General features: G+C 41.6%; 1 protein-coding gene across 1 annotated transcript in view; it reads left to right on the top strand.

The window, feature by feature from the left end:
- LDLRAP1 (low density lipoprotein receptor adaptor protein 1) overlaps positions 1 to 27,208 on the top strand; it is a 39,334-nt gene extending 12,126 nt beyond the window's left edge. The window contains exons 2-9 of the mRNA XM_089665187.1: positions 7,096 to 7,238; positions 8,648 to 8,760; positions 13,800 to 13,914; positions 15,090 to 15,162; positions 16,145 to 16,237; positions 18,738 to 18,862; positions 19,128 to 19,162; positions 24,557 to 27,208. Of these exons, the coding sequence (XP_089521313.1) occupies positions 7,096 to 7,238; positions 8,648 to 8,760; positions 13,800 to 13,914; positions 15,090 to 15,162; positions 16,145 to 16,237; positions 18,738 to 18,862; positions 19,128 to 19,162; positions 24,557 to 24,704 (845 nt within the window). The 3' untranslated portion in view covers positions 24,705 to 27,208. The remainder of the gene's footprint in view (positions 1 to 7,095; positions 7,239 to 8,647; positions 8,761 to 13,799; positions 13,915 to 15,089; positions 15,163 to 16,144; positions 16,238 to 18,737; positions 18,863 to 19,127; positions 19,163 to 24,556) is intronic.

Here is a 27,208-nt window from a genome sequence, read left to right as displayed (position 1 = left end):
GGGGGGAATGTCCACTATGTGGGACCGAGTAGGGGCTGCAAGCTGAGATGGTGTTCAGGCACTGGGTGGAGAGGCAGCTGCACCTGGTGGGTCCCATCTGGTCAATCACCAACCTGCAGTGTGAGAACCCAAGGCTGCAGGTTTAGGTGGACAAACTCCGCTGCCAGGGGGAACCATGACAGTACCGAGCCAGGTGGGGGATTAACAGACCAGCTGCTCCAGCCATGCACTGCTAGCTGTGTCTAACAAGACGACTTGGGTCAGTGCAATGAGGGGGCAACACATTACAGGAGGGTATGGTCTATGGGGGGTGTTGAGTTAAGGGGGGGGGCACAAGTGTACAGGAAAGGGGTGTAGGGTTACTGGGGACGGGGCAGTGTACAGTAAGGCGGTGTAGGGTTGAAGGGGGGCAGTGTGTCAATTTTTTTTTTTTTTTTTTTTGTAGAATTCACCTTGATGTAAATGTTCTTGCACTTTGGCACTCTTCCCCGTTTGTCCAGTTAAAGGTCATGGCTAGCCTGACACAGAATCCTGCGGGCTGATCGACCATTGTGCAAATGCTTGAATACGGTCACCAGCTTTAAAATGGCAGTGTGTTCATAAACGCACAGTATTGTAAATGCTTACTTGCAGTGTGTGTGGGGGTCCCCCCCCCCCCCCATAAACTATAAACCTGTGGGGGAGGAGTGTAGAGGAATACTATGGTGTCAACAGCATTGAGTCTGCTGGGGCTGCTAACATGACTTTCAACATGGTATCACCAGTGTTAATTTTGACATCAAATTTAGGTTTAGTCGGCATTTTGACTAAAATGCCACTTTAGTTTTGTCTTGGTCATGTGAATTGTTTAGGTCATCTTTTAGTTAACTAAACCCATTAGATTTTAAACATGTAGTGCATTTTTTCTAGTTTCCAAACTCATTCTACACTCCTGGAGTAAAAACTAACCTGTTTATGACATTAACCACTTGTCCAGCTGCTGTATATACTGTTTTTTTTTTTTTTGTTTATTTTGCTCCATAAGACGCACTTTTCCCCCAAAAAAAGGGGCGAAAATGTCAGTGCGTCTTATGGAGCGGCCAGTCCGGTATTGCCGCCACCACAATGTCAGAATAACGGGCCGGACGCTCAGCTCTTCTCTCCTGCAGGACCTTACCTGTTCTTTGTACAGTCTTCCCGCGCTGGCTTCTGTGACAGCCAGGTGCCCACTGCGCATGCGCGAGAAGCGCTGCACTTTGTGAATGGTCCGGCGACTTCTGGGACACATGACAGGTCCCAGAAGGCGCCGGGCCATTCTCAAAGAGCAGCGCTTCTCGCACATGCGCAGTGGGCACCCGGCTGTCACAGAAGCAGGTGTGGAAAAGCCAGCGTGCCCACACTAAGGACAACTTCAGGTACCCGCTCCCCCCTCCCCAAACGTCCAGTCTCTGGTCACCCCCCCCCCCCCGTCCCGTACTGTCCAGTCTCTGGTCACCCCCCCCCCCCCGTACTGTCCGCAGTCCATTTGGTTCAGAATATGTATATGTATATAATATATATATAATTTTCACCTCTAAAACCTAGGTGTGTCTTATGGAGCGAAAAATACAGTAAACGGCTGGACATTGGCAGTCCAGGGGCGGGTTGCTGTTCATAAACAGTGCCTGCCATTATGGATTGTGCGCGCTCCCTGGGAGCATGCCACACCGCGATCCAGTGCCCGCTAGACTATCGAACACTGATAGTCGTACGGGACCTCTGTGCGAGGTCCCGATCATGTGATCACTGATTGGCCAATCAGTGATCACATGCAGAGTAGTAGGCAAGATGTCACTTCTGACATTGCTTACTACGTGTAAAATCTGTGAATGATCAGGTTACATGGTACAGGGCTATTCACAACAGCCTTGTGAATGATCAGGTTACATGGTACAGGGCTATTCACAACAGCCTTGTACCATGTGACAAGCTGTGACCAATCCCAGCTCACACAGTAGTTCTCAATAGCTGCAAAAATGCAGCAAGAAAAGGAGAAATGATTGCTTTTACAGCCTTTATTGGGTGTAAAAGCAATCAGTGGAGAAAAAAAAAGCACTGTACTGCTAGGGTGACAGTATGTAGAAAAAATATAAAAATGTAAGTACTTTTTTTTTATACTGTTTGGGTTATTATATAATAAAAAAACACACTTTTTTTTTTCTTACACTAAGATCTGAATAAATTTTGGCCAAAATTTATGATTAAATATTTAATATTATGATTAAAGATGGCTTTCTTTTGGTGGTATTTAATTGCCACTAGGCGCTTTACTTTTTTTCAAACAGGTAATTTTTCGGCACGGATAGGCGGCACTGACTGGTGGCACTGCTGGGCTGCACAGGTGGCTGGGCACAGGTGGGCGCACTGCTGGGCACGATCATCAGGGCACTGATGATCAGTGCCGATCCCTGCTCTTAACTGCCGGTTCTCGGCAGTACTTTCCTCACGATCTGACAACGTGAGGAAAGTGCAGCCGAGAACCGGCAATTGCATTTCCCGGTGATCAGCGTGTCATTGGACACGGCTGATCACGTGGTAAAAGGCCGCTGTGATTGGCCTTTTACCACATCACGTGATCAGCTGTGTCCATAGAACACAGCGATCACGGAGATTGCCGGGTGCGCAACTCCAGGGGCGCGCAGGAGAGCGCGTTCTGGGAGGACGTCATATGACGCCCACCCAGAACTGGCCGGCCGCAGTGTAGCCGTCATTCGGCTATCTGCAGTCGGCAAGTAGTTAAATCCATTCTTCCCCATTCTAACTGTTTTTGAACTTCAGCAAGTCGTTTTCACCATGTCTAGATGCCTGAATGCATGAGTTGCTGCCATGATTAACTGATTAGCTATTTGTTACCAAGCAATTTAACAGGTGTAACAAATAGTGACCAGTGAGGTACATACCGTCTTTAGACATCCAAGTTTCATAAACCAACAAACATTGGGTTTTGCTAAACAGAAGTGCAACTTTAAAATACATTAAAAAAAAAAAAACCTGAAACTGTTGGCTGCACTGCCATTGTATTGATTACCAATATTTAAATGCCTCAATAGCTTAGTAGGTGCCCTCTACGTATTATGTGGTGGTGCAGTGTCCATTTTGAAGTCAAATTTTAGTTTTAGGCTCAATGTACATTAGCAGCTCCTAAACTCAAGTTTAGGAGCTCTTGGCTTTTCCCCTTTTTTCAGGAGAAAAAAAAAATTCTTCGAGTTATACAGTAGAGCCTACAAAACTGCCTATTTGGGCATACCCAGGCTTGATCAACTCACATTAATAAAAGCAAACAGGAAAAACATCACACAAATGGGGTAAACGATAACCGCACTCAATGAAATCGCAGGGCATATATGTGGCAGAAGACTCCCACATAAGGAGAGCAGACAACCCACACCGAGGAGCGTTAGAGAACCACCACTTGATCTTAATCAGGGCTAGAAGGGACTGACTCAGTCAATCCAGATATGCCACACCTTTGTAAATTTTAGCGGGACACCCCCTGGATTCATAATGCTATTTATATAGAGGGGAAAACTGTATTGACCATATGTTCCAGAAACTGGATGTGGGAGCATGAGGGGACTTCCACATTAGGGAATCACTTTGTGGGCATAAAAAGGCAAATAACCAATCAAGGTTCTTATGGTGCGAGAGACAGCCAAGGCCTGAACCAAGCCCAACAGACAAACCTCAATAGATAATGGTACAAAAACTGTGGTTAGAGGATATACTGTCAACTACATCTGTCCAGTATCTCTGGATAACTGGCCAGCTCCAGAAGATATGCAAAAATGTAGCAGGATCCTTGGGGCAAGAACAACCAGAAGGGTATGCTGGGAACATCCGTCGTAGCCCTTGAGGGGTATAATATATTCTGTGTAGAATCGTAAACCGAATCAATCAGTCACAAGTAGAAACTAAATCGGGCACCTTCACGTGCCATTGCGCAAAAAGATGTTCAAGGCCAATATAGACTGATGGCTTTAAGGCTTTATAAATTGAGGAGAGATGTTTCCTCAATGACTCATCCCACAGCATGGACTCGCACCCTATCTCCAAAAACGGTAGTGGACCACCCTGAAATTGTTGCTGAAAAGCATGACGTAGTTGAATTTATCTTTTAAAAAAAAAAAAAAAAAAGTTGGGAAGGGCAAATTGGGCTTTTAAGGAATCGAATGTTCTGAGCATACCACCATCACAGATCTGTTGCAAGTACTTAATGTTTTTCAGTGCCCAGACTTGAGGGTCAGGGAAAAGAGAATTCTTTTAAAAACGGATTCGGCCATAACTGGGTATGGGGTGACAAAACATGAGACTCTAAAGGAAAATGCAATCGCCAGGCCCTAAGAACCGCTCTCATAGCCAAGGTAATGGGAAGAGGTGTGGCCGGACCTCTATATAACAGGTTGTGGAGGGCCCCATAGGAACCCATGAAGGCTGCCTCCAACACCACAGCCGCATTGATCTTGTCAGCCACAATCCAGTTGCTCATATAAGAGGGCATCACTGCAGCACCTTCAGTTTAAATCTAGGCTGCCTCGAACCCCACAGGAAAGGGACTACTGCAGCATCAAATTGTTTGAAATATTTCCTTGGGATCCAGACTGGAGTGTCGAAGTACATCGAGGAAGGAGTTTAATTTTGACTAAGTTAATCCTACCAATGAGGGAGAGTGTAAGATTAGTCCATGTCATACATTGCTTCGCCCTCGAGTAACTGCAAGAAATTGAACCTACAGAAATTCAGGGGATTTGAATAAACAATACCCAAATATTTCACCATTGAGGTCCACTGCTAGGGAATGTCAGGATCAAGCAAAATTTTTAGCACTCTGGTCTATAGGGGGAATTTGAGATTTTTCCCAGTTAACCTTTAAACCTGATAATGGCGAGAAATCGGGGCCAAGGCCGCCTTAAGGGAAGGACCCGGATCATGGAGAAACAATACCATATCTGCATATAGAGCCACTTCTCTGTAATAGAGCCCACCTGAATGCCCTGAACCTCAGGACATCCGTAAGGCCTGAGCCAAGGGTTCCATAACCAATGTGAAGAGGGCAGGTGAGAGGACAGCCCTATCTCTTGTCCCCCTAACGACAGGGAAAGGGTCAGAAAGGTCGCCACCCAAATTGATCTGGGCTCGAGGGTAGTGTTTGACTATTTTAAAGTGGTAGTAAACTCTCTTCCTAAATCTGCTGATCTGCAGGGGTTTTTAATCAGAGACCCTAGAGGTCTCTTCTGTCATAAATGTCCCCTGCCTGTCAGCAGGTAATATGAATTGAGCTGCGCATGCTCAGCTCAGACTGCATTTATGGCCTGCTCTGTGTGCTGCTCATGCGGTGTGACTCCCCTGTGCATGCACGGGAGTGATGTCACCACAGCCCAGCCAATGAAGCAGCCAACGTTTTGGAAGTAGGACCAGGTTAACTTGAACTGTGACAGCCCAGTGTTGGAGGTCTCGGTTTGTAGGGAAGTCCTATACACGTATATGTGTTTGAACCTTCAGTGTGCTGTTTCCCCCTAAACCTTCAGGCTTTAGAACCACTTTAATTGTGTATAAAGGAATTTGGTAGGCTCAGGAGCAATGGCTAAGCCGTAGAACCTTAGCATGTTCGTAATGAGGCCCCTCTTACTTTCATACATAACTCTATAGTGTGTGTTTCATGTCTTCAGTTTGACTGTGCTCAAATTCTCATGTTGGCTAGAGATTAGTTTTGGCCTTGAGGCTTGGTTCACACTGATGCGGTGTGGAATTTGCAGCGTTTTCTGTGCAAATTCCACACTGCCTCAATCTCGCCCCGTTCATGCGAACTGCTGCGGGTTAACCACACCCTGAAATCGGTCCACAAAACACAATGTGATGTGCAGAATCAGATCACATAGATGTGAATACCCATGCGATCCGATTCTAGTGAGGACCCAAAAGGACCCAAAAGGATCCTGCGCCTTTTTTCTTTTTTTTTTTTTTTTTTTTTTTTTTTTTTGCGCAGTGTGATTTGAGCCATACAAAATGTGTGGCTCCAATCGCACCACACACATCGCATGTGATTTTCACAGGAATGCAGCGCAGTTCCTGTGCAAATTGCATGTGATGTACCGCACCACATTAGTGTGTGCCCCTAGCCTGAAGCTACATATAGGCACTATAGAAATTGGGCAAATTTGTACTATTTTATTTTTGCAGCTGTTATGTATTTACAACCCAGTGGTTCATTGTGGTACGGTCTGGGAAGCTAGGAATTTCAAGTATGCCGTATCAGTGGCTCTAATCTTGGCTTTATAAAACATCCTCCACATTCTTCAGGCAGAGACTGAATTAAAAATGTTGGCCTAACACAAAAAAAGGTATTGTTTAAGTGAGGGCCAGCTGAAAATGGTGCCACAAATTAACATACTTGCTGGATCTAAAAGCATGTATGAATGGCTTAGTGAAGACTGAGATTGAGCTTTGCAGTTTTCTTCCTGGGTACAATCCTGCATAATGTGGTTTTTTTTTTTCTTTTTTTTTTCCCACCCCACACTGTATGGCATTGCACCTGCAATCAGCAGATCATGGGTGCAATGCCTGGATCCTGCAGACACTCGGTAAGCAGTCTGCCTGTACTTTGTGTAGGCAGATGCTGAATGGATGGACCAAGAGTGCGCACCAGCTCTCTCACAGTTCATTGAACTACAAGCTGAGGGTGGCAAAAAAAGTTTGTTCATACACAGAATTCTATGAATGACGCAGCTGTGTGGATGGAGCCTTACACGACCCTGCTGTTGTCAAATTGTGACATTGGCCACAGACAGATGAACCCCAGCCCACTGTCGCAGGAGGTGGGGGAGAGGAGGCAGGAGCTGCAACATGTTAGATGTTCAAGAGGTAAAAAAAACTTGTGGGGTTTTTTTTTTTTTTATTTTTTTTTTAAGCTATCAACAAAACTGGATCAGTTATCGAGCTTAGATTGCAGAAGCAGGACAATAACCCTGTAATTGTATGGGACTTTTATGTAGGTTGAAGACAGTGTAAATGGGCAGGAAGTCTCGTGCTTGCACAGTGAAACCTTTTTGTGAATTTTTTTTTTTTTTTCTCTATTTTTAGAGCTTCCAGAAAATTGGACAGATACCAGAGAAACGTTGATGGAAGGAATGTTATTTCATATAAAGTATTTGGGCATGACATTAGTAGAACAACCAAAAGGGGAAGAGTTATCTGCTGCTGCGGTGAAGAGGATTGTAGCAACAGTAAGTGCAGTATTTCCAAATGTTAGCATTTCAACTCCAAACTTCTCTTGCACTCCAGTTCTCTAGCAGGCATTGCAGAATATTTCAGCCACACTTGTTTAGTAATCAAGTATTCAAAGTAGAATAACTTGGTTTGCTGACAGATTCTTTTTACTTTTCATTTCATAAATGGAACAAACTTGGAGTTTTGCACATGATGGGTTTTTAGGGCACATTCACAACATGCAGGTTGATTGGCATTAATTGGAGAGCCTGATAACTGTTTTTGTCTATTTTGAAACACATCAGTCTACTTCAATATATTTTTGTACATAAACTGAAAGCTTCATGCATATAAACATTTTGTACCTGACAAAACATGATCCAATTTGCTTACAGGGGACAACACATTCCATCGGATCCCTTAACTCAATCTGATCTTTCCAGGAGCAACAATTTCTGGTGCGATTTTATACATGTTAATAGCTGTTTTCAATGTACAGTGGATACAAAGTCTACACAACCCTGTTTAAAATGTCAGGGCTCTGATGTAAAAACATGAGACAAAAATAATTTCAGATTTTTCCACCTTAATGTGACCTATAAACTGTACAACTCAGTTGAACAACAAACTGAAATCTTTTAGGTGGAGGGAAGTAAAAATAAATTAAAATGGTTGCATTAGTGTACACACCCTTAAACTTTTTTTTTTTTTTTTTTTTTTTACAGAAATTTTTGGGTATGAGTGTATTTGCATGGCACATCTTGACTTGGCATTATTTGCCCACTCTTCCTTGCAAAAAACATTCCAAATCTGTCCAGATTGTGAGTGCATCTCCTGTGCACAGCCTTGTTCAGATCACCCTACTGATTTTTGATCAGATTCAGGTCTGGGCTCTGGCTGGGCCACTCCAAAACGTTAATCTTCTGGTGAAGCCTGTCCTTTGATCTGGATGTATGCTTTGAGCTGTTATGCTGAAAGATGAAGTTCCTCTTCATGTTCATCTTTCTAGCAGAAGCCTGAAGGTTTTGTGCCAATATTGACTGGTATTTGGAACTGTTCCTAATTCCCTCTGCCTTGACTAAGGCCCCAGTTCCAGCTGAAGAAAAACTGCCCCAAAGCATGATGCTGCCACCATCATGCTTCACTGTGGGTATGGTGTTCTTTTGGTGATGTAGTGTTTTTGTGCCAAATAGAGCTTTTTGGAATTGGGGCTCATGTGCCAAATAGAGCTTTTTGGAATTGGGGCTCATGTACCAAATAGAGCTTTTTGGAATTGGGGCTCATGTACCAAATAGAGCTTTTTGGAATTGGGGCTCATGTACCAAATAGAGCTTTTTGGAATTGGGGCTCATGTACATTGCAGTTGATAAACTCCCATTCAGGAACTTTTCTGTGTGTTTTTAATCCATTTTAAATTTCTATTTAGGCCAAAGCAAGCGGTAAGAAGTTACAGAAGGTTCTTCTAAAAGTTACTCCTAGAGGAATAATACTTTATGACAGTATCACAAACCAGCTAATAGAGAATGTGTCAATTTACAGGTGAGTAGATTTGTGTTGAATTCTTTGCACATGTCATGCAGCCACAGTTTCCTTTTTTTTAGGAATGAGTGTTTTTCTAATACTGAGAAAATGACACTAGACCACATTCAGCAGTGTCCTTACTGTGTTGAAATAGCTGTGATCTATTTTTCCCACAAATAGCTTTCTTTTGGTGGTATGTGATCATCACTGGGTGTGTTTTGGCACTATAAACAAAGGCCAAAATGTAAAAAAAATTACTTTTCTTCTATAAAACATCCAATGGAAAAATTTTAATCACATTTCTGAATACATGTAGGCCAAAATGTATTCTGCTGCTTATTTAATTGGTTTGTGCAAACCTTTTATAGCGATATTGCAGTAGACTGTTTCCCACTTTCTGGGAACCAGAACCAGTGACACTAATACAATGATCAGAGCTAAAATTCTACTCACCATACTAACCCTAGTTGGGAAGGGGTTAAACCTCTAGGGCAATCAAAGGGGTTAACTGTGGCTAGCTATGTGTTGTGTACACTGGGTGCTGTTTTTACTAGGCAGTCTGCTAGATTTATTCCCTGCCTTGCAGTGAGAGGAAAATCTAGCAGATCACCACTGACAAAACACAGCTCTGCCTTGTTTATAGACAGAGCTGTGTCCTGTCACTATCCTTGACTATCAACAAGTGCTGATGGTCATCCATTAACTGGCACCTGTTGGTCGGCTTCTGCTGTGACCAATCATGGCAGAAGCGGCGCATGCGTCAATTACAATTTAAGGCGAACCTCCCAGGAAATATATAATTTCACGAATAGTGAAAACCATTAAAATGCTTTTAAATGTATGGGCTGCCTTAACACATCACATATTAATGTGCAACATAATGCCTAATGCTAACTATCCTTTAAAATATTTCCTATCCCACCTCCTTAATCTGCATACCCTGTGCATTAACCACTCCCAGTCCGGACACTTTTTTACCCCTTCCTGTCCAGGCCAATTTTCAGTTTTCAGCGCTATCACACTTTGAATGACAATTGCACAGTCATGCAACACTGTACCCATAATTTTTTTTAGCTTTTTTTATTTTTACATACGGTCACCCTAGCAGTACAGTGTCACCATGGTGAAACTGTACTACTTGTGGGGGGTGATGGATGTAAAAGATGTAGGAGCAATAATTTCTCCTTCTCTATAGCTGCATTTTTGCAGCCATTGAGAACTGAGTGAGCTGTGATTGGTCACAGCGTGTCACATGGTACAAGGCTGTTGTGAATAGCCTTGTACCATGTGACCTCTATGATCATTCACAGATTTCACACGTAGTAAGCAATGTCACAAGTGACATCTTGCTTACTACTCTGCATGTGATCGGGACCGCGGGCACCAGATCGCGGTGCTGCGCGCTCCCAGGGAGCGCGCACAAGCAGGGTGCGGGGAGGCAGTTTTCTAAACGGCCACCTGACCCTGCACTGCCACCGTCCAGCTGTTTTTATATACAGTGGCCGGACGGGAGGTGGTTAAGGAAAAAATTGTGTACTTTCCATGGCCCAGCCATTGTTGGTACTGCCTCCTGTCCCCTGTATTAGCTGCTCACTGACGTGGGATCTTGAGCTGCAGGATCAGAAGACTGGAGCAGATTAAATAGGTACAAATATTTTATTCCCACCCCTTACGCACCTTTTTATAATGGGTAACCTCTGACCAAGGCCCAGTGGGCGGGGTGAAACTCATCAGGGGCATGGCCCGAACAGCACTGGCTGAATCCACATACCATAACTAACATTTCTAGAGCACTGGGTTGGCTTGAGTGGCATCTCATTTTAACACTTTCATTTTTAATCTTTATACTTTTTGATGCCTCAACATTTTATTGTTTGTACAACTGTAAAAATTGCTGAAAACATAACTTTGCCTGTATTCTTTATCACCTTTTCTGAATTGTGCATTACAGGACACAGGGTGGTGTTCAGAAATGTAGGGTAATGCTTCCACCTTTTTTTTTTTTATTTTTTTTTTTAGGTGTTTTATAAGCTTGACGACGAAAGCTGCAAGGCTGCTCAGTTTAACTCCTCACTCCCACCAGGTATTGTCCTGCTTAGGAGCTGAATGTCTGTTGTGGGAGAAGCTTAATGAATTTTTTTTTTTTCTTCTATAGCAAGATTTCTTTAGTCAGTGCAGAGCCCTTGGGGTCCATTATTTTGCAGCTTTCCATATCTGCTGATTCTCTGCATAGTTGTGGAGGTTGTCTCAGACCCTGCTGTGAGGAAGGCACCAGATGGGCCTGCAGTGTGCCTGGACACTGTATTAGAACACTCCTTGGTACCTTAGGTGCAACATGGGGAAGGAGCAGCAGCGTGCTTTTACTGGTCCAGAACCATGGTTTGCACTTCAGTGGAACCCTGTTTTTTCTGTAGGCTCCTGAGAGTTTCACTGCTAGGAAAGTGAAGACTAATTGGAGTCCTGAAATCTGCCTGTTTTTTCCTTCTGTGTGGTGGTGATTGCACCAACATTGGTAAGTAATGGCCTTTATTTGGAAGCCCTGGGTGTATGCCCGTCCTTTATAACCTAATGGGTATTGTGGATTCTCCAGCTGCAATACTTTCAGGAAGAATGCTACTATACCCATAGACACACTCCTAAACCTTGTGGACAGCCTTCCCAGAAGAGTTGAAGCTGTTATAGCTGCAAAGGGTGGGCCAACTCAATATTGAACCCTACAGACTGAGACGCCATTAAAGATCATGTGCATGTAAAGGCAGGCATCCTAATACTTCATCTAGTAAAGATGGAGATTAGTGCTCAACAAAAAAAAAAAAAAAAGTGTACTCCTTTATGCTATCAATCGCAACTAACACTAAAAACGGTTGTCAATTTTGGAAATTGTCCTATAGTATTTTTGTTTAGCTCAAAACTACTACATCTAGTATTTTTGTATCTTCTCCATGATTTTGTAAGAACAGCACCAAGGCATGGAATGAACAAGTTGGTGACATTGTAAACTATCTTTTTCCGTTCTTTAAGACCTCCTTTTTTTTTTTTTAGAGCCTGGAAACTGGATGGAGAGGGATGCTCAACTTGTCTCTTCAGAATTCCCCATAGATGTTCGATTGGGTTCAGATCAGGAGACATACTTGCCACTGAATCATTCACCCTGCTGTTCTTCAGAAATTCAACTGTGGCCTTAGATGTGTGTTTGTGTCATTGTCATGTTGGAAAAGTGCATGCCAACAAATGGCGCAGAGTGATGGTAGCATCTTTCAATATAGAGCAGTAAATCTATGAATTCATGATACGATTAATGAAATGCAGCTCCCAGACACGAGCAGCACTCACGCAGCCCTACAGAAGGACACTGTCACCACCATATTTCACTGTAGGCACCACACATTTTTCTCTTTACTACTCACCTTTGCAATGCCATACTGTTTTTGAAACAATCAGTTTCAAAAACATTCATCTTGGTCTCATCACTCCAGAGTACAGTCCCAGTAGTCTTCCTTTTCAGCATGGGCCCTGGCATATTCTAGGTGGGCTTTTTTGTGCATAGGCTCTAGGCGAGTGTTCCTTCGTGGATGACACCCATGTATGCCATGCCTCTGCAGTGTACACCGCATTGTGTCACGGGAAACAATCACCCCAGTTTGGATTGCTACTTTAGCTAACTGAACTTGCATGGCAATTTATTTTTGTCTTTAAAGACCATAGGACAAAACCAAACTAACTTTTGTATGGGTGCTATTTACAAATTCGTCGCATATATTTGGTTTTAAAGCCGAGAGTGGAGTGAATTACATTACGCTCACCCTTTTCTAAGGCCACTCAGAATTCAGGCTAAGGTCTATATTTGCACTGGTGTGTTTTGCATAAAGGTGGGGTGGATGGTGACTGAGGGAACCACAGAGGCAAATGGTTATCGGTGGGGGGGGGGGGGTGTTTATACACATGGCATCTGAATGTGTTGAATACACTGAAGAAAGGAATCGGATGAAGTTAAAGGACCTTTTGTCAATTTTTGATATTGAATGCTTTATTGGACCTGATTTCAGGAAAGTTCTATCCATCTAATGAGATCCCATTAGAAGCCCCCCCCCAATTGAGACTTAAAACATATAATGGCAAGGTGTCATCTTTCTCTCAAAATACACTATCAGTTTGGTGCTTCTTGGGCCTCAGCATTAGTAATCTTTCTCAGTTATGCGTGGCCGCTACCTGTTCACAAATGTGCTTTTTGCCAGGTAGATTTTCAGGCTGCCTACTAGCTTCGATCGCAAGGTTCTTTAGGCAGCACTGTGAGTTTTTGTAAGTCCTTGTGTTAGCCCAGGGTTTCTCAACTAGGGTTCCCTGGGACCTCGCAAGGTTGCTAGGGGTTCCTTGAGCAACTTCTACCTCTCAGTAACTACTTGTAGCAATGATATTTTGGCTAAGGGTTGAATTTTTCTCAGTTACCTCAAATGTAAGGTGTATTCTTCCCAGTAATCACACTAATGTGTCATGTGTTGAAAATCTAGTAATTAGCAGGGGCCAGAATTTTTTTTTTTTTTTTCCCCCCTCTCCCAAGGGTTCCTCCCATGTTGAAAAGGCTGAGAACCTGTGTTGGCACACAGGTGCTGACCTTCTGTTTATGGTCTGCGTCCACTATGTTTGGGTTTTTTTTTTTTTACAGAAAAAAGGCAAGCTGGTAATTGGGGCAGTTACATGGGCTCTTATGCAGGCCATAGACGGGTCGTTTATCAGCTGAATTTGCGCCTGCACGAAAAATCGGCTGAAAATCAGTTAGTGGGGCCAGCTCGTCGGCCGTTTTTTCGTTGATCTCATTTATTTTTATCGGCCATGCTGGAAAATCCACGATTTTTTGTTTATCGGCCGATAAAAAGCCTGTCTATGGCCTGCCTTAAAGCTTTTGTTGCCAGTGTCCAAATTGCATAAGGCAGCATAACCTAGTTTGAGTACCATTCTGTGTCTTGTAATTTACTTCAAAAGGAATTTTATAGGCAAGACCAAACCTTTTTTTTTTTTTTTTCTTTTTTTTTATTTATTTATTTTTTTTTATTTTTCAGGATATCATATTGCACAGCTGACAAGCTACATGATAAAGTTTTTGCCTACATTGCTCAGAGCCAGCAGAATGAAACCTTGGAATGCCATGCATTTCTCTGCACAAAACGGAAAATGGTAACCTTGATATTGTGTGAATTAATGGACCACTAAATATAATCCTGAATTTATGGAGCCTAGATGTAACCTTTCCTGACACTTTATTTTTTATATTTTTTTTTTTTTTTTGTGTGCATTACCTTTCAGTTTTTTGTTTTAGAAAGTGTGTGTAAAATGGTTGCTTGAAGCAAAATGAATTGAATTATCTTACTGTGTAGTGGTTTTTTTGTTTGGGTTTGGTGTGGTTTTTTTTTTTTTTTCTTTCATTTGGTATAAATGACAGATTTGCCATTTTTTAAAGAACTCCTTCCAAATAGGTGCAACTTGAAGCCCAACTCTGGGCAAAACTTTTTTTCTTCATGCAGAGGGGTAGTGCCCACACTGCGTGGGTCAACTGCTTGTTTTTTCTAGGGGGTGAGAACAAAGTTTATACTAATCTAATGATCCTCCAGAAAACCATGCTTCTCAACGATCCACCGGTGGACTGTTTAGTCTATGGAACATGCTGACATCAGGGACAGTCCATTTTCAAGACCGCTGGAGCACAGGGGGTGTTAGCCTGGTCTTGTGTGGGAAGGCTCCAGCAGCTCAGGTATGTATATATCTGCTTTCCTCTACCCTAGAATAAAATCAGCAGTTAACCAGTGCAGGCACAGCCCCATTGCACAGAAAAAAAAAAATTTGCCTGGAGTTCAGCTTAACTGTATCTGAGTACCACAAACAGAGTTGACAAATCACTTTGGAAGAAACACCCCCTAGCATTTCTAGCTATGACCATCTTGAGTAAGGGCAAATTCATTTATCATTTACTTCTTGGAATACATCTGTCCTTTGCCAAGCATGCCCACCTATCTTTATGCCTGAGCTGAGAGCTCCCTCCCCAAAGATGGGTTTAAAAAAAAGGCCATGAAGAATCCGGGATGTATGAAATAATTTTGGCCTAGGCCAGAAAGCAATTGAAGAAATGTTCAAAACACGTTTTATATAACATACCTTCTTTTTCAGTGTGAGGATTAATATCTAGTGTGTTGGGTTTTTTTGTTTGGGTCATCTTGGCTCAGCAATCTTTTGTATGGTGTGCAACTTGTGTGGTTTTTGTATGTGTAGTAGTAAGTTTGTTTCTTTTTCCTACTTTTCTAACGCAAGCAATGTGTGCATTATTCCTAAAAAGACCTTCTGCTCTTTCTATTTAGGCCCAAGCTGTTACATTAACAGTAGCTCAAGCTTTTAAGGTGGCTTTTGAATTTTGGCAAGTATCTCGGGATAGTGAGTATACCATGTTCATTTATCGTAATGTGTATTGACCAGCTTGTGAGCTAGGTTGTCTTGGGCTACGTTCACACCGGCGACTAAGGCCAGTTCAAATTGTAGCAACAGGAATCTGATTTCTGCTGTGGCTAGGTGTGGCTGCCAGCCCCATTCACTTTTACAGGCTGCCAGTGTCCACAGTGATTTGTCAGTCTGCGTGGCCAGTGATTGCCTGCGGTGATCACTGCTGGATGTGCACAGAGCCACAAATGGCTGTGGTTGTCAGCAACCTGTCAATATAGTGTATGCTGCTGGAAGCTGCACAGAGCCAAAGCAGGAATCTTATTCCTGACACTATATAGCTTGCACTGGCCTTAATTGCCGGTGTGAATGTAGCAATAGAAGTCAACCTCAATTTTAGTTGTATAATTTTTTTGACTGGGAAAATGCTAACTTCCTTAAGCTTTTGCTTTCCAGTGGTATTTCTAAAATTGAAATTTTTAGTTATATGTGCAGTTTAAGTGTCAGCACTGGCTGCCGCAGTGAGGATGAAGTAGGCAAAGGGTGACTCAAATGTTATCTGCATCTCCGGATTTGCTCGTTTTGCATTTTGTCTGGGTTTTACTGCAAAGATGTGTAAAACGTTTATAGTGTTTCGGTAGTAACTTGAGAGAAGCCACCGGACCCAATAAGCTCAATTCACAAAGCTTTAAAAGCTAAATTCATCTTTTGGACCGTGTAACGAGGTGATGTTCACCAGCCTGTGGCACTCTAATTACAGTCCTGTTGTGACACTAGTTTTCACATTTCATTGGACTCAACTGAATAAGTGTGTGTATCCTGGCGTTTGCTTTGTGAATTTAAGACCATTGTCCTATTTGTCCTTTGGGAGCACTTTGTAATCAGCTGGATAGCTAAAATTTTCAGTTGACATTGGGCCATACATACTTTGGGTTACAGCCCTAAAGATAGTTACTACCATGCTTGATTACTGTTTCAGATAAAGAGAAGCGAGAGAAGTCTGGCTCTGATGGTGAAGTGGCAAGTAGTTCTCAGTCAGAAAGTTCATCAAGTCTCACCAGTGTTAAAGGAGGTGAGTTCAGAGTGCTTTAACACCTTCAAGTGAGGGTAAAAAAAAAAATCTTACTGCCGGAACACATTCTGCAGCTTTTACATGCGTTACTAAAACTGTACATACACTATATTGCCAAAAGTATTGGGACACCTGCCTTTACACGCACATTAACGTTTAATGGCATCCCAGTCTTAGTCCGTAGGTTCAATATTGAGTTGGCCCGCCCTTTGCAGCTAGGACAGCTTCAACTCTTCTGGGAAGGCTGTCCAAGGTTTAGGAGTGTCTATGGGAATGTTTGACCGTTCTTCCAGAAGTGCATTTGTGAGGTCAGGCACTGATGTCGGCTGAGAAGGCCTGGCTCAGTCTCCGCTCCGAATTCATCCCAAAGGTGTTCTATTGGGTTGCGGTCAGGACCCTGTGCAGGCCAGTAAAGTTTCTCCACCCCAAATTCACTCATCCATTTCTTTATGGACATTGCTTTTGCACTGGTGCAGTCATGTTGGAACAGAAAGGGGCCATCCCTAACTATTCCCACAAAGTTGTGAGCATGAAATTGTCCAAAATGTATTGGTATGCTGATGCCTTAAGAGTTCCCTTCGCTGGAACTAGGGGTCCAACCCCACACCATAATTCCCCCTACACCAAACTTTACACTTGGCGCAATACAGTCAGGCAAGTACCGTTCACGTCGGCACTGCTCTAGAATCCAGTGGTGGTGTACTTTTATGCTACTGCATCCAACGCTTTGCATTGCACTTGGTAACGTAAGGCTTGTATGCAGGTGCTCAGCCACGGAAACCCATTCCATGAAGCTCTAAGCATTGTGCTATTCTGAAGGCCACACAGCTTGGAGGTTTTTAGCTATTGACTCTGCAGATAGTTGGTGAGTTCTGCTCACTGTGCACTTCATGTGCTCACCCTGCTGTCATTTTAAAAGGCCTACCACTTTGTGGCTGAGTTGCTGGTGTTCTCAATTGCTTTCACTTTTTTCATGGATGGACTTATTGCACAGGTGGCAACCTATCACGGTACCACGCTTGAATTCACTGAGCTGAGAGCGACCCATTCTTTTGCAAATGTTTGTAGAAGCAGTCTGCTAGGTGCTTTATTTTATACACCTGTGGTTATGGAGGTGATTGGAACACCTGAGACCAATGATGTGGAGGGGTGTCCCAATACTTTTGGCAATATAGTGTATCTTAGATTGTAGGCTCCAAGAAGCAGGGCCCACCTAACCCTTTTTTATTGAACTGTATATTTTATTGTCTCCCATTATATTGTGAAGCGCTATATAAATCCTGTATAATATCTTTTGAACTTTGCCATTTACCACCAATGAAAGCCCAATTTGTGTAACAAGGTAAGTTATACCTATTCAGGGCAATGTATATTGTTTGAAAACGGGCACAGAATAGGTGTGCTGTCCTGGAAGATGACTAGAGTGATAACTTTTTTTTTTTTTTTTTTTTTTTTTTTTTTCCCCTCCACTCAGCTTTTGAGTTTCCCTGGCCAAGTGTGTGTGTTTTGGGAGACCTAAGGCCTGGGGGGGTCAGGCAGGTGAACTTGGGGTCACTCACCCACTCCAGGAGTCCTAGTATGTAGGAGCTTTCTGGGCACGGGAAGTGCGCCTGGTGTTCCAGGGTGCCCTTCTTTCCCACTTGTGGAAGTGGGGAGGCGTGACCAGAAGGCTGCCATCTCGTGGGAGCCTTGGGACCGCCGGCCACAGAGTCAGTCATTGGCTGTGCTATGCAGGTAGGCAGAGAGCCCAGGGTCCATGGGCGCAGGACCAAGACTGCAGAATAAGCCTCATCAGTTGGACTTCTGCTTTTAAAGATGGCTGCACTGGTCTGTGATCCCTTCTTCATGAGGCCAGTGAAGAGCCTACAGGAATCTCCTCTGGAAGTGTGGACCCAGGAGCCTGGCAGCAGTGTTGTAGTCCCAAGGGGCCCTGCTGAGGATTGCAGAGAGCTGCTTGCAGTAGGTTAGGTCCTTCAAAGACAGGACGAGGGGGGAAAATAAGTCCAGACTGTCAGACAATGTCAGCTGTAGCATGCATGAATCAGGAGGGCGCCAGATCCCGGAAGCTCCTGGACCTAGCTCAGGAGGTTCTAGGCTGGGCAGAGAGCAGGGTCCTTTTGGTGCTGGCAGCCCACGTAAAGGGGTTGTCCAACACAAGCTGTTTGTGGTGGGTTTTTTTGTTTTTTGGGTAGCATAATTAATGTACAATGTAGGTTTCTTTTTAAGTAGGGCTAAAGTTCCACTTGAACTAACTTGTGACAGTCAGATATTGACAGGTTTTTAACACTTTCCCAGTTTACTGTGACCTTGCTCTCTCTCTTGCCTTGCTATCAAAAGGAAGACTGGTGAAATCTCCAGACAGCAAAAGTGATATTCCACTTTCTGCAAGCCCATCCAAAACATGTAGTTGGGCTTTTTGTCATGTTTATAAGATTACTACACTGCAGAAGAGTCTCACTTTTTTTTTTTTTTTTTTTTTTTTTTTTTTTTTTTTTTATAGCTGCAGGGAATCTCTTGGAAATAGATGAGGCTACCAAAGCTTTGGACATACTAAATGCCAGGGACAATCATTTTGAAGGTCTGTTTCAACAAGATGATGCCAGTGAAAACAACAACGTTGTATGGGTAAGTGAAACATGCTTTCTATGTTCAAGCCTGTGTGTGGGGGGGGGGGGGGGGGGTGTATTTTTTGGGAAATGGCAAAAGCACAATAATGCTTGTTCCCTCACACAGGCATTCTAAAATTCACCAGTCAGTCCTTGTCACTTTTTGCTTATTCATTTAAATGCCATAGACCTGGAATAATGGTTAATCTTTTCAAAGGTGTGCGTTTGCACATTTTTTAAATTTTTGCAACAGATTTGTTTACTTTTTATTTTCTTTTGTGCAGGAACTAGATGATGGGCTAGATGAGGCTTTCTCAAGGTAATTTATGGCTATTACATCTAATTGCTTTTGAGATCCATACTGTGTTTAAGCCTAAACTTGTTCTAGGGAAAGCACTGCTCAGCCATACACAAAGCATTGTAGTTTCTGAATGAATGCAAGGCTTCCTCTGGCTGATGCAGGTGGATGACCTCTTGATCTCTACCTTTATTTATTTATTTATTTATTTATTTATTTATATATATATATATATATATATATATATATATATATATTTTTATATATATATAATTTTTTTTTTGTTCAGCCACTCAGACTATTTAAACTGCACTCAGCCTGACTCCGTTTTCCATGAGCAGAATGGGAATGTGATGGAAGTCACTTTGGGTGGGGGGGCCAATGGAACTCTGCTCCCCACATCCCTCATGTGAGTCACCCTGTGCCTGTTGGGGGTGCAGGGTGAAATTGTGTAGACCTGTCTAGGAGATAGGTGGGAGTTGTTTAATGCCATGTGATCTATTGTGTCTTGCTTGTGGGTGGTTTTTTTTTTTTTTTTTTTTTTTTTTTTTTAACTAAATGTATTGCCCCGCCCTGTGAATATATCTTGTATCCATTAAAATAAAGCAGTCTATTTCCTGGTTTTGTTCAAGAGTGGTGTCTGTGATTTGTGTTTAGACGGGAAGCAGGAGTCTAATGAAAATACCCTAGTGCAGTCGGGGGTCTGGTTCCTTAACAGGGAAGTCCCTGTACCACTGCTAGAACAGTGCTGTATATTGTAGCTAAGGCTATATACAGTTCATGCAGCGCTGACAGCCACTCCATGTGTTAATGAAGAAAATGGTTAATATAGACCAATTGGGTCCAAATTAACTAGTTTATGGGATGCTTAAAGTAATGTGTGCACTTACTTTGAGGATGGGTGGTTCTTTATCCATGCCTTTTGACATAAATCTGGTACCCACAGTGGTGTGGGTGTGTCGTCCCCCCCCCCCCCCCCCCCCTTCATACATAGAATGCATGCAGGTAAAAAACCTCGAGCCTTCGCAACCACTTAAGTAATTAAAAGAATGAGCTGGCAATGCTGATGATGCTTATGTAATGCTGATAACCTTGCATGGTCCTGTTGTGTGCAAGCATGGTTTATAAAACCATTTTTTAAATCTGTTGCCATATATCCACTCGCAGCAATGCAGAACTGATCTGGAGAAGTATAGTTAAAAGTTTTTGGCTTTACTTCTGACTTTGTACAGTGGGCTGAAGCGCACTGTCAGCTGATCAGCCAGTACAGTCTCTGAAAAGAACCCAACCATATGGCTGATCAACACAGAAGCCTGGACCAGCACTTGGCTCAGCCTCTCCGTGATCTGCTGAAATCCTGAGCCAGAAGCCCTCCACAACCCAGCGGTGGGGCAGAGCAGAGAGCCAGTGACTCATTCATGGCTCTCTGCTCAGAGTGAGGGGGAGAACTTGGCAATCAGTCCTTGATTGCTCCTGGCAGAGCTGGCTTTTTTTTCTCTCTCCTTCCCTTCAGCCTAAACTTAGAGGTATGGGGATTTTGAAGTGGAGCCTTAACAAAATCCTTAATGAATGTGTAAATTTAAAAATACTTGAGCTACCATACCCAAGTAATTCTTGCAAGTGCAAGCTCTTGGGTGGTGGTCTTTCATTTGAACAGCTGCTGTATGTGAATGATGCCTTTGTTGTCAGAGGTTAGTCATTGATGCATGTTTTTTTCTGTGTACATACAGCAGGTAATAAGTATTGAACACGTCACACTTTTTTTTTTTTTTTTCTAGGTAAATATATTTCTATAGGTGCTATTGAAATTTTCACCACATGTCTAACGACCCATGCAATCCATACAAACGAAAAAACAAATAAGTTCAGAAATAAGGTATGTGTAGTAAAAATGGAACGACACAGGGAAAAGTATTCAAAACCCTAACTGAAATTTATTTAATACTTCGTACAAAAACCTTTGTTGGCAATGACAGTTTCAGGGCGCCTCCTGTATGGAGAAACTAGTCGCATGCATTATTTTGGTGTGATTTTTGGCCCATTCTTCCAGCCTTCAAATCCGGAAGGTTCCGTGGGCCTCTTCTATGGGAAGAACTAAAAGATTTGAATCCAATAGAAAATCTATGAACTCTAATCCTGTTCCCACCTCCAAACTTCATTTGTTATGGTGTTTGGAGGTCAAATGGCATGGCACATCACCCCAAAAACATGGTGTGTATTGTGGCATCCAGAGTTCAATTTTGGTCTCATCTGACCAGACTATTCTTCCAGTATTTCACAGGCTTGTGTAAATGTTGTACAGAAAACTTTAAACTCGTTTCATCATGCTTTTCTTCAGCAATGGAATTGTGTGGTGAGCATGCATACAGTGGATATATAAAAAGTCTAATCACTCCTGGTAAAATGTCACGTTTCTGTAATGTAAAAAATGAAAATCTTTACAGAACTTTTTTTAATGTGAACTATAAACTACAACTCAATTGAAAAACAAACTGAAATCTTTTAGGGGGGAGTAAACCTAAACTAAAATGTGGTTGCATAAGTGCCTAATTCTGCACCGCTACATCCCCAGTTGTAAGTGTGCACAATCACATTCAAAATCATGTTAAATAGGAGTCAGTACACACCTGCAATCATGTAAAGTGCCTTTGATTAACCCCAAATAAAGCTCAGCTGTTCTAGTAGGTCTTTCCTGACATTTTCTTAGTCCCATCCTACAGCAAAAGCCATGGTCCGCAGAGAGCTTCCAAAGCATCAGAGGGATCTCACTGTTAAAAGGTATCTGTCAGAAGGCTACAAGATAATTTCCAAGGCATTAGATGCACAATAGAAGGCAGTCATCAAGTGGAGAAAATATGGCGCAGCAGTGACCTTACCAAAAACTGGACATCCCTCCAAAATTGAGAAAGAAAACTGGTCTGGGAGGCTGCCAAGAGGCCTACAGCAACATTAAAGGCGGAATATCTGGCAAGTACTGGCTGTGTGGTACATGTGACAATCTCCCGTATTCATGTCTGGACTATGGGGTAGAGTAGCAAGACCGAAGCCTTTTCTTTCAAAGAAACATCCAAGCCTGGCTAAATTGTGCAAAAACGCATCTGAAGTCTCCCAAAAGCATGTGGGGAATTATGGCCAAAATGTTCAACCTTGATTTCAAACCATAGATATATGTATGTTTGGTGCAAAAAACACTGCACATCACCAAAAGAACACCATACCCACAGTGAAGCATGGTGGAATCATGCTTTGGGGTGGTTTTTCATCAGCTGGAACTGGGGTTTTAGTCAAGGTAGAGCAAATAATGAACAGTTCCAAATACCAGTCAATATTGGCACAAAACCTTCAGGCTCCTGCTAGAAAGCTGAACATGAAGAGGAACTTCATCTTTCAGCATGACAACGACTTAAAGCATACATCCAAATCGGCAAAGGGATTGCTTCACCAGAAGATTAAAGTTCTGGAATGGCCCAGACTTGAAACCGATCAAAAATCTGTGGGGTAATTTGAAGAGGGCTGTGCAAATCTGTTAGACTGCGAGGGCATCTCCTGTGGAGTGTTTTTGCAAGGAAGAGTGGGCAAATATTGCCAAGTCAAGATGTGCCATGCTGATACTCATACCGAGACATACTGAGTGCTGTAATAAAATCCAAAAGCCCTTCAACAAAGTATTTAAGGGTGTGCACACTTGTGCAACCATATTTTTTAGTTTGTGGTTTGTTTGTTTTTTTTTTTGTTAAAAAAAGTCAGGTTTCTGTGATTTAACGGGTCTGTAGACTTGTTATATCCACTGTATAGGCCATGGCAGTTGAGTGCATTACTTGTTTTCTTTGAGAGCTTCTGAAAGACCTGGAGTTAGCGGGTACAATTGTTTCAAAGTGGTCCTTGGCTCTTGGACAACTCTTCTAATTCTTTTCACTTCTGTCAAATCTTGCGAGAAGCACTTGGTCATGACCAGTTTTTGGGGAAATGTTGCTTCCACATCTGGATTATGGCCCCAGCAGTGCTCATTGGAACTTCCAGAAGTTTAGAAATCCATCTGGAACCAACAGTCTGTTTAGCAACAATAAGGTTGCAAAGGTTTTGAGAGCTCTTATCAAGGTGTCACACGTCAAGGTTTTTTTTTTTTTTTTTTTTTTTTTTTTTTTTTTTTTTTTTCTCCACTCCCCTTATGTGTTCAAATTATTTTTCCCTGTCTCATTCCATTTTTTATTGCACTAATTTCTGAACTTGTTTTTTTTGTATGAATTGTTAACCATTTCAATACCGGGCAATTTTCCACCTTCCTGCCCAGGCCATTTTTCACGTTTTCAGCACTCACACTTTGAATGACAATTGCGCAGTCCTACAACATTGTACCCAAACTAAAATTTTATCTTTTTTTTTTTTCTTTACACAACTAGAGCTTTCTTTTGGTATTTAATCACTGCTGGTTTTTTCAAAATTTTTTTGGTCTTTTTTTGTTAATTTAGCAAAAAATAAAAACGCGTTTTTCTTTGTTTCTGTTTATAAAAGTTTGTAAATAAGTGTTCTACATAAATTTAGGCCGAGATGTATTCTGCTACATGTCTTTGGTGAAAATAACCCAAATTAGGATGATTTTTTTTTTTTTTTTTTAGTTTGTAGGAATTTTATTTATATATATATATATATATATATATATATATATATATATATATATATATATATATATATATATATATATATAGACAAACTATGGTATAGATCTGAAAATCAATCCTGAAGTACTGACAGCCAATCTGACATTCTTGGACCTCAAGAAATTAGAACAGTACAGATATCCCCCAAATGACCCCTTTTTGCAAAGTAGACAGTCTGACATATTTCATAAGAGGCAAGGTGTGTTTTTTGAAGTTTGGTTTTTTTTTGTCGTAATTTTTCGGAAAATTAAAAAAATTTTACTTTTTTTATTTATTTAGATTTTTTTCATATTCTGTGACCAAAGTAGTACAATGTTACCATAGTAACATTGTACTACTTTGGGGAAGTGATCAGTATCTTTTTTTTTTTTTTTTTTTTTTTTTGTGCTTAGCTGTGGCCAAATCACAGCCAATCGCATGATGTGCATGTGACCTGCTGTGACCATTCACAGCTAGGCACTAGTATACAATGGATGGCTTCATTCATGCCATCCATTGTATACAACTGTCATGTGACCTGCTGTGATTGGTCACATGGTACCGGCAACGGGGGCCGATACTCAGATCTGTCATCGGCAGTGACAGATCGCGCGGCTCTGCAACTGCGCATGTGCGGGAGCACGCCAAATGGCATGCACTCGGAAAGGTGAAGCATTTTTGCTGCCGCCAAACGGCTATAGGCCGGGCAGCTAATGGTTAATGTGGTGAAAATTTAAAGTGTAAAATTTTAACTTTTTGCTTATTCCCTGTTCTCTAGACTGGCAGAGTCTAGGACTAATCCTCAGGTCCTTGATATTGGGCTGACCGCAAATGATCTTCAGCAGAATGAAGAATGCTTGTCTCCTTGCAATTGGGACCGAATGGAGCTGAACCAAACAGATGGAGATGAACTGTTTATGTTCTGACATTCGTAAAGCACTCTGACCGTTTTCAGTGCAATAGTCCCAAAAAACGATTCGCACTTCACTGAAAATGAATAGTCAAGTGGGACCCCTGAAACCAAAGTTTTAACATGTACTTTGTCATACAAGAACAAGGAAAGAATGCCAACAAATCTTTTTATTACCAGCATGCCACAACTTGCTTATTCTGGAGCAATTTCAGAACTTTTCATAAAAAAAAAAAAAAAAAAACCCAAGGTCTTTCTGTTTAGGAATGCTCTTTTCATTTTTTTTTTTTGTTACATAAGGTGTTATCAGTGTTTTTCTAATCTAGCTGTTGTATCATATCCTGGTGGATTTAGAACTATGGCTTAGTCCAGGCATTTTCTGTACTGGGAAATGCATGCATTACTTTTATTTTATTCAGTACAGTGTGCTAACAACTATGGCAGCAAGCCTGATTATGGTTTTCTACAGACTGAGAACAAATGGGTTAGCATGCTGGGAATAACAATCTCACATCTTTCATGGAAAAGTGACAGCAGGCAGTATATAATTCCCCCCCCCCCCCACATCCTTTACAGCTGTAAAATATTCCTGTTGACTGAATATCTGGCCAGTTATCATCCAGGTCTTAAAATGAGTTGTTGCATGTAGTGGCTTTCACACCAGCTAAAGTCTCTATTTATTTATTTTTTTTATCGATCCAATTCATTGAAATGTGAGACCTCGATATCACACCTTCATTTCTTGTATATTCTTTGTCATTCTCAGTACATTTCCGTGACTTGACATTTACAATTTCGCACTTAATGCACTTATGTTTTACTGTAAGGCTAAATACTTGTTCCTGGTGCCTATTGGCAAGGGAGGGGGGGGGGGGGGGGATAAATTGGAAACTTCTTGAAAAATGTTCATGATTGCATGGAACGAGTAGACTGTTGACCACGATTGGCGATTCCTATACCTATATTATATCCAAGTAAATACTACACGGTTATTAACAGTACAACAATACTATTGAGTAACTCTCAGCACCTGACCAGAACATTTTAGTGGGTATTACATGGAGAGCAGCTGATTTCTAATTGGTTGCTAGCAGTCATTGTACAAAGTTACTTGTATCAGACTATAGTGCTTAACTGCGATGGCAGTAGTGATTCGCCCAAAAGTTCAACTAATTTTTTTTTTCCATGACTGGAACTACCTGCAAAACACTTGGACTATTTCTTAAATGGTGAAGGGTTTTGTGTAGTTTTTTTTTTTTTTTTATAACACTAAGCTCCTTCAAGGCTCACACATTTTTACACTATTTTTTAATGTTGGGTACCCTTGGTGGTTTCCAGTATGGTGACTGATTGGTATGCAATATGTTACAGTTTACAAGGTGGAATTTCTTATCTCCTTATGCTTAAAACATTTAATACAAATCCTTGCATGCAGATGACAATTGGTTTGCGTGGTTTTTTTTTTTTGTTTTTTTTTAAATGTATGGTAATGGGGAAAAGTATATGCAGTATTTTTGAAATTGTTTTTTATGCTTTATTATATGTAATATTGTATTAATACCTATACTATATGACAATCATCTTGTTTGGTCTGCTCTGGAGAAAAAGGTGGAAAATGAATGTAAAGTTGTATTTGTATAGAATTTCGTAAAGCTCTTAATGAGTTCTCCCTGCAAAACGTGTATAGAGGATCCTTTCATCTGAATCTCAAATTAGGGATTATCCTGTAGTGCTTCCTGTTCACGTTATAGGCTGTGTATGTCTAAAGGTTATCGTTCATAATATGACAAAAATGTGCTTTTTTTTTTTTTTTGTTTTGGCCTCTGAATGCAGCCCAATCCATAACATCCACAGAGATGCAAATTTGTGTCTACAGAAAGTTACTGGTAGCTAGAACTAGCACAAAAATCGTATAAAATTTTTATGAAAGCAATTATGACCATTTCTCTGGGTGCAACTCTAGAGAACCTGTGATGTGCAATTTTTTATATTGAAATTCAATTTCTTCACATAATATAATTGTTTTAACTTTCTCACAATATATACATATTTGGTCATAGGGAACTAGGAAAGCCTTCATTGTAGCATTTGAATCTTCCCCCCCCCCCCCCCCCCCCACACCATCACCCTTAAGGTCTGGTCTGTCTGCATTTCACTATTGCAATTTTTGGATCCAGATAAATCCATTCTTGTGAATATAAATGTGTGTATATAGCTCAAAGCAGCAGTTTTGTCTTGTACAGACCTGTCTAACAGTGACATGTTCTAAAAGTTGCATCCCAAATTATATTGGTAATTATCATTGTAACATTGTCTATTACAATTTTAAAGTGAAATTTGTAGCCCTCTTTTTTGCCAGCCACCTTTTCTAGAATTGGTTTGCCTTTGTGGGTTTAGCTAATTAAAGCTTTACTGGTTAATGCAGTGTACATGAGAGATTTTTAATAGCAGTAGCTTGCCATCTTCAGATGCACTGTAAATACTTTCCAAACCAAAATTAAAACTTTTTGGTTTAATGCA

This window comes from Staurois parvus, unplaced genomic scaffold (assembly GCF_062004578.1).
Source record: "Staurois parvus isolate SC_StPar_1 unplaced genomic scaffold, SC_StPar_1.0 ptg002140l, whole genome shotgun sequence".
Taxonomy (NCBI): Eukaryota; Metazoa; Chordata; class Amphibia; order Anura; family Ranidae; genus Staurois; species Staurois parvus.
Note: the sequence above shows the minus strand (reverse complement) of the source record. Positions and strands in the feature narration are given on the sequence as shown.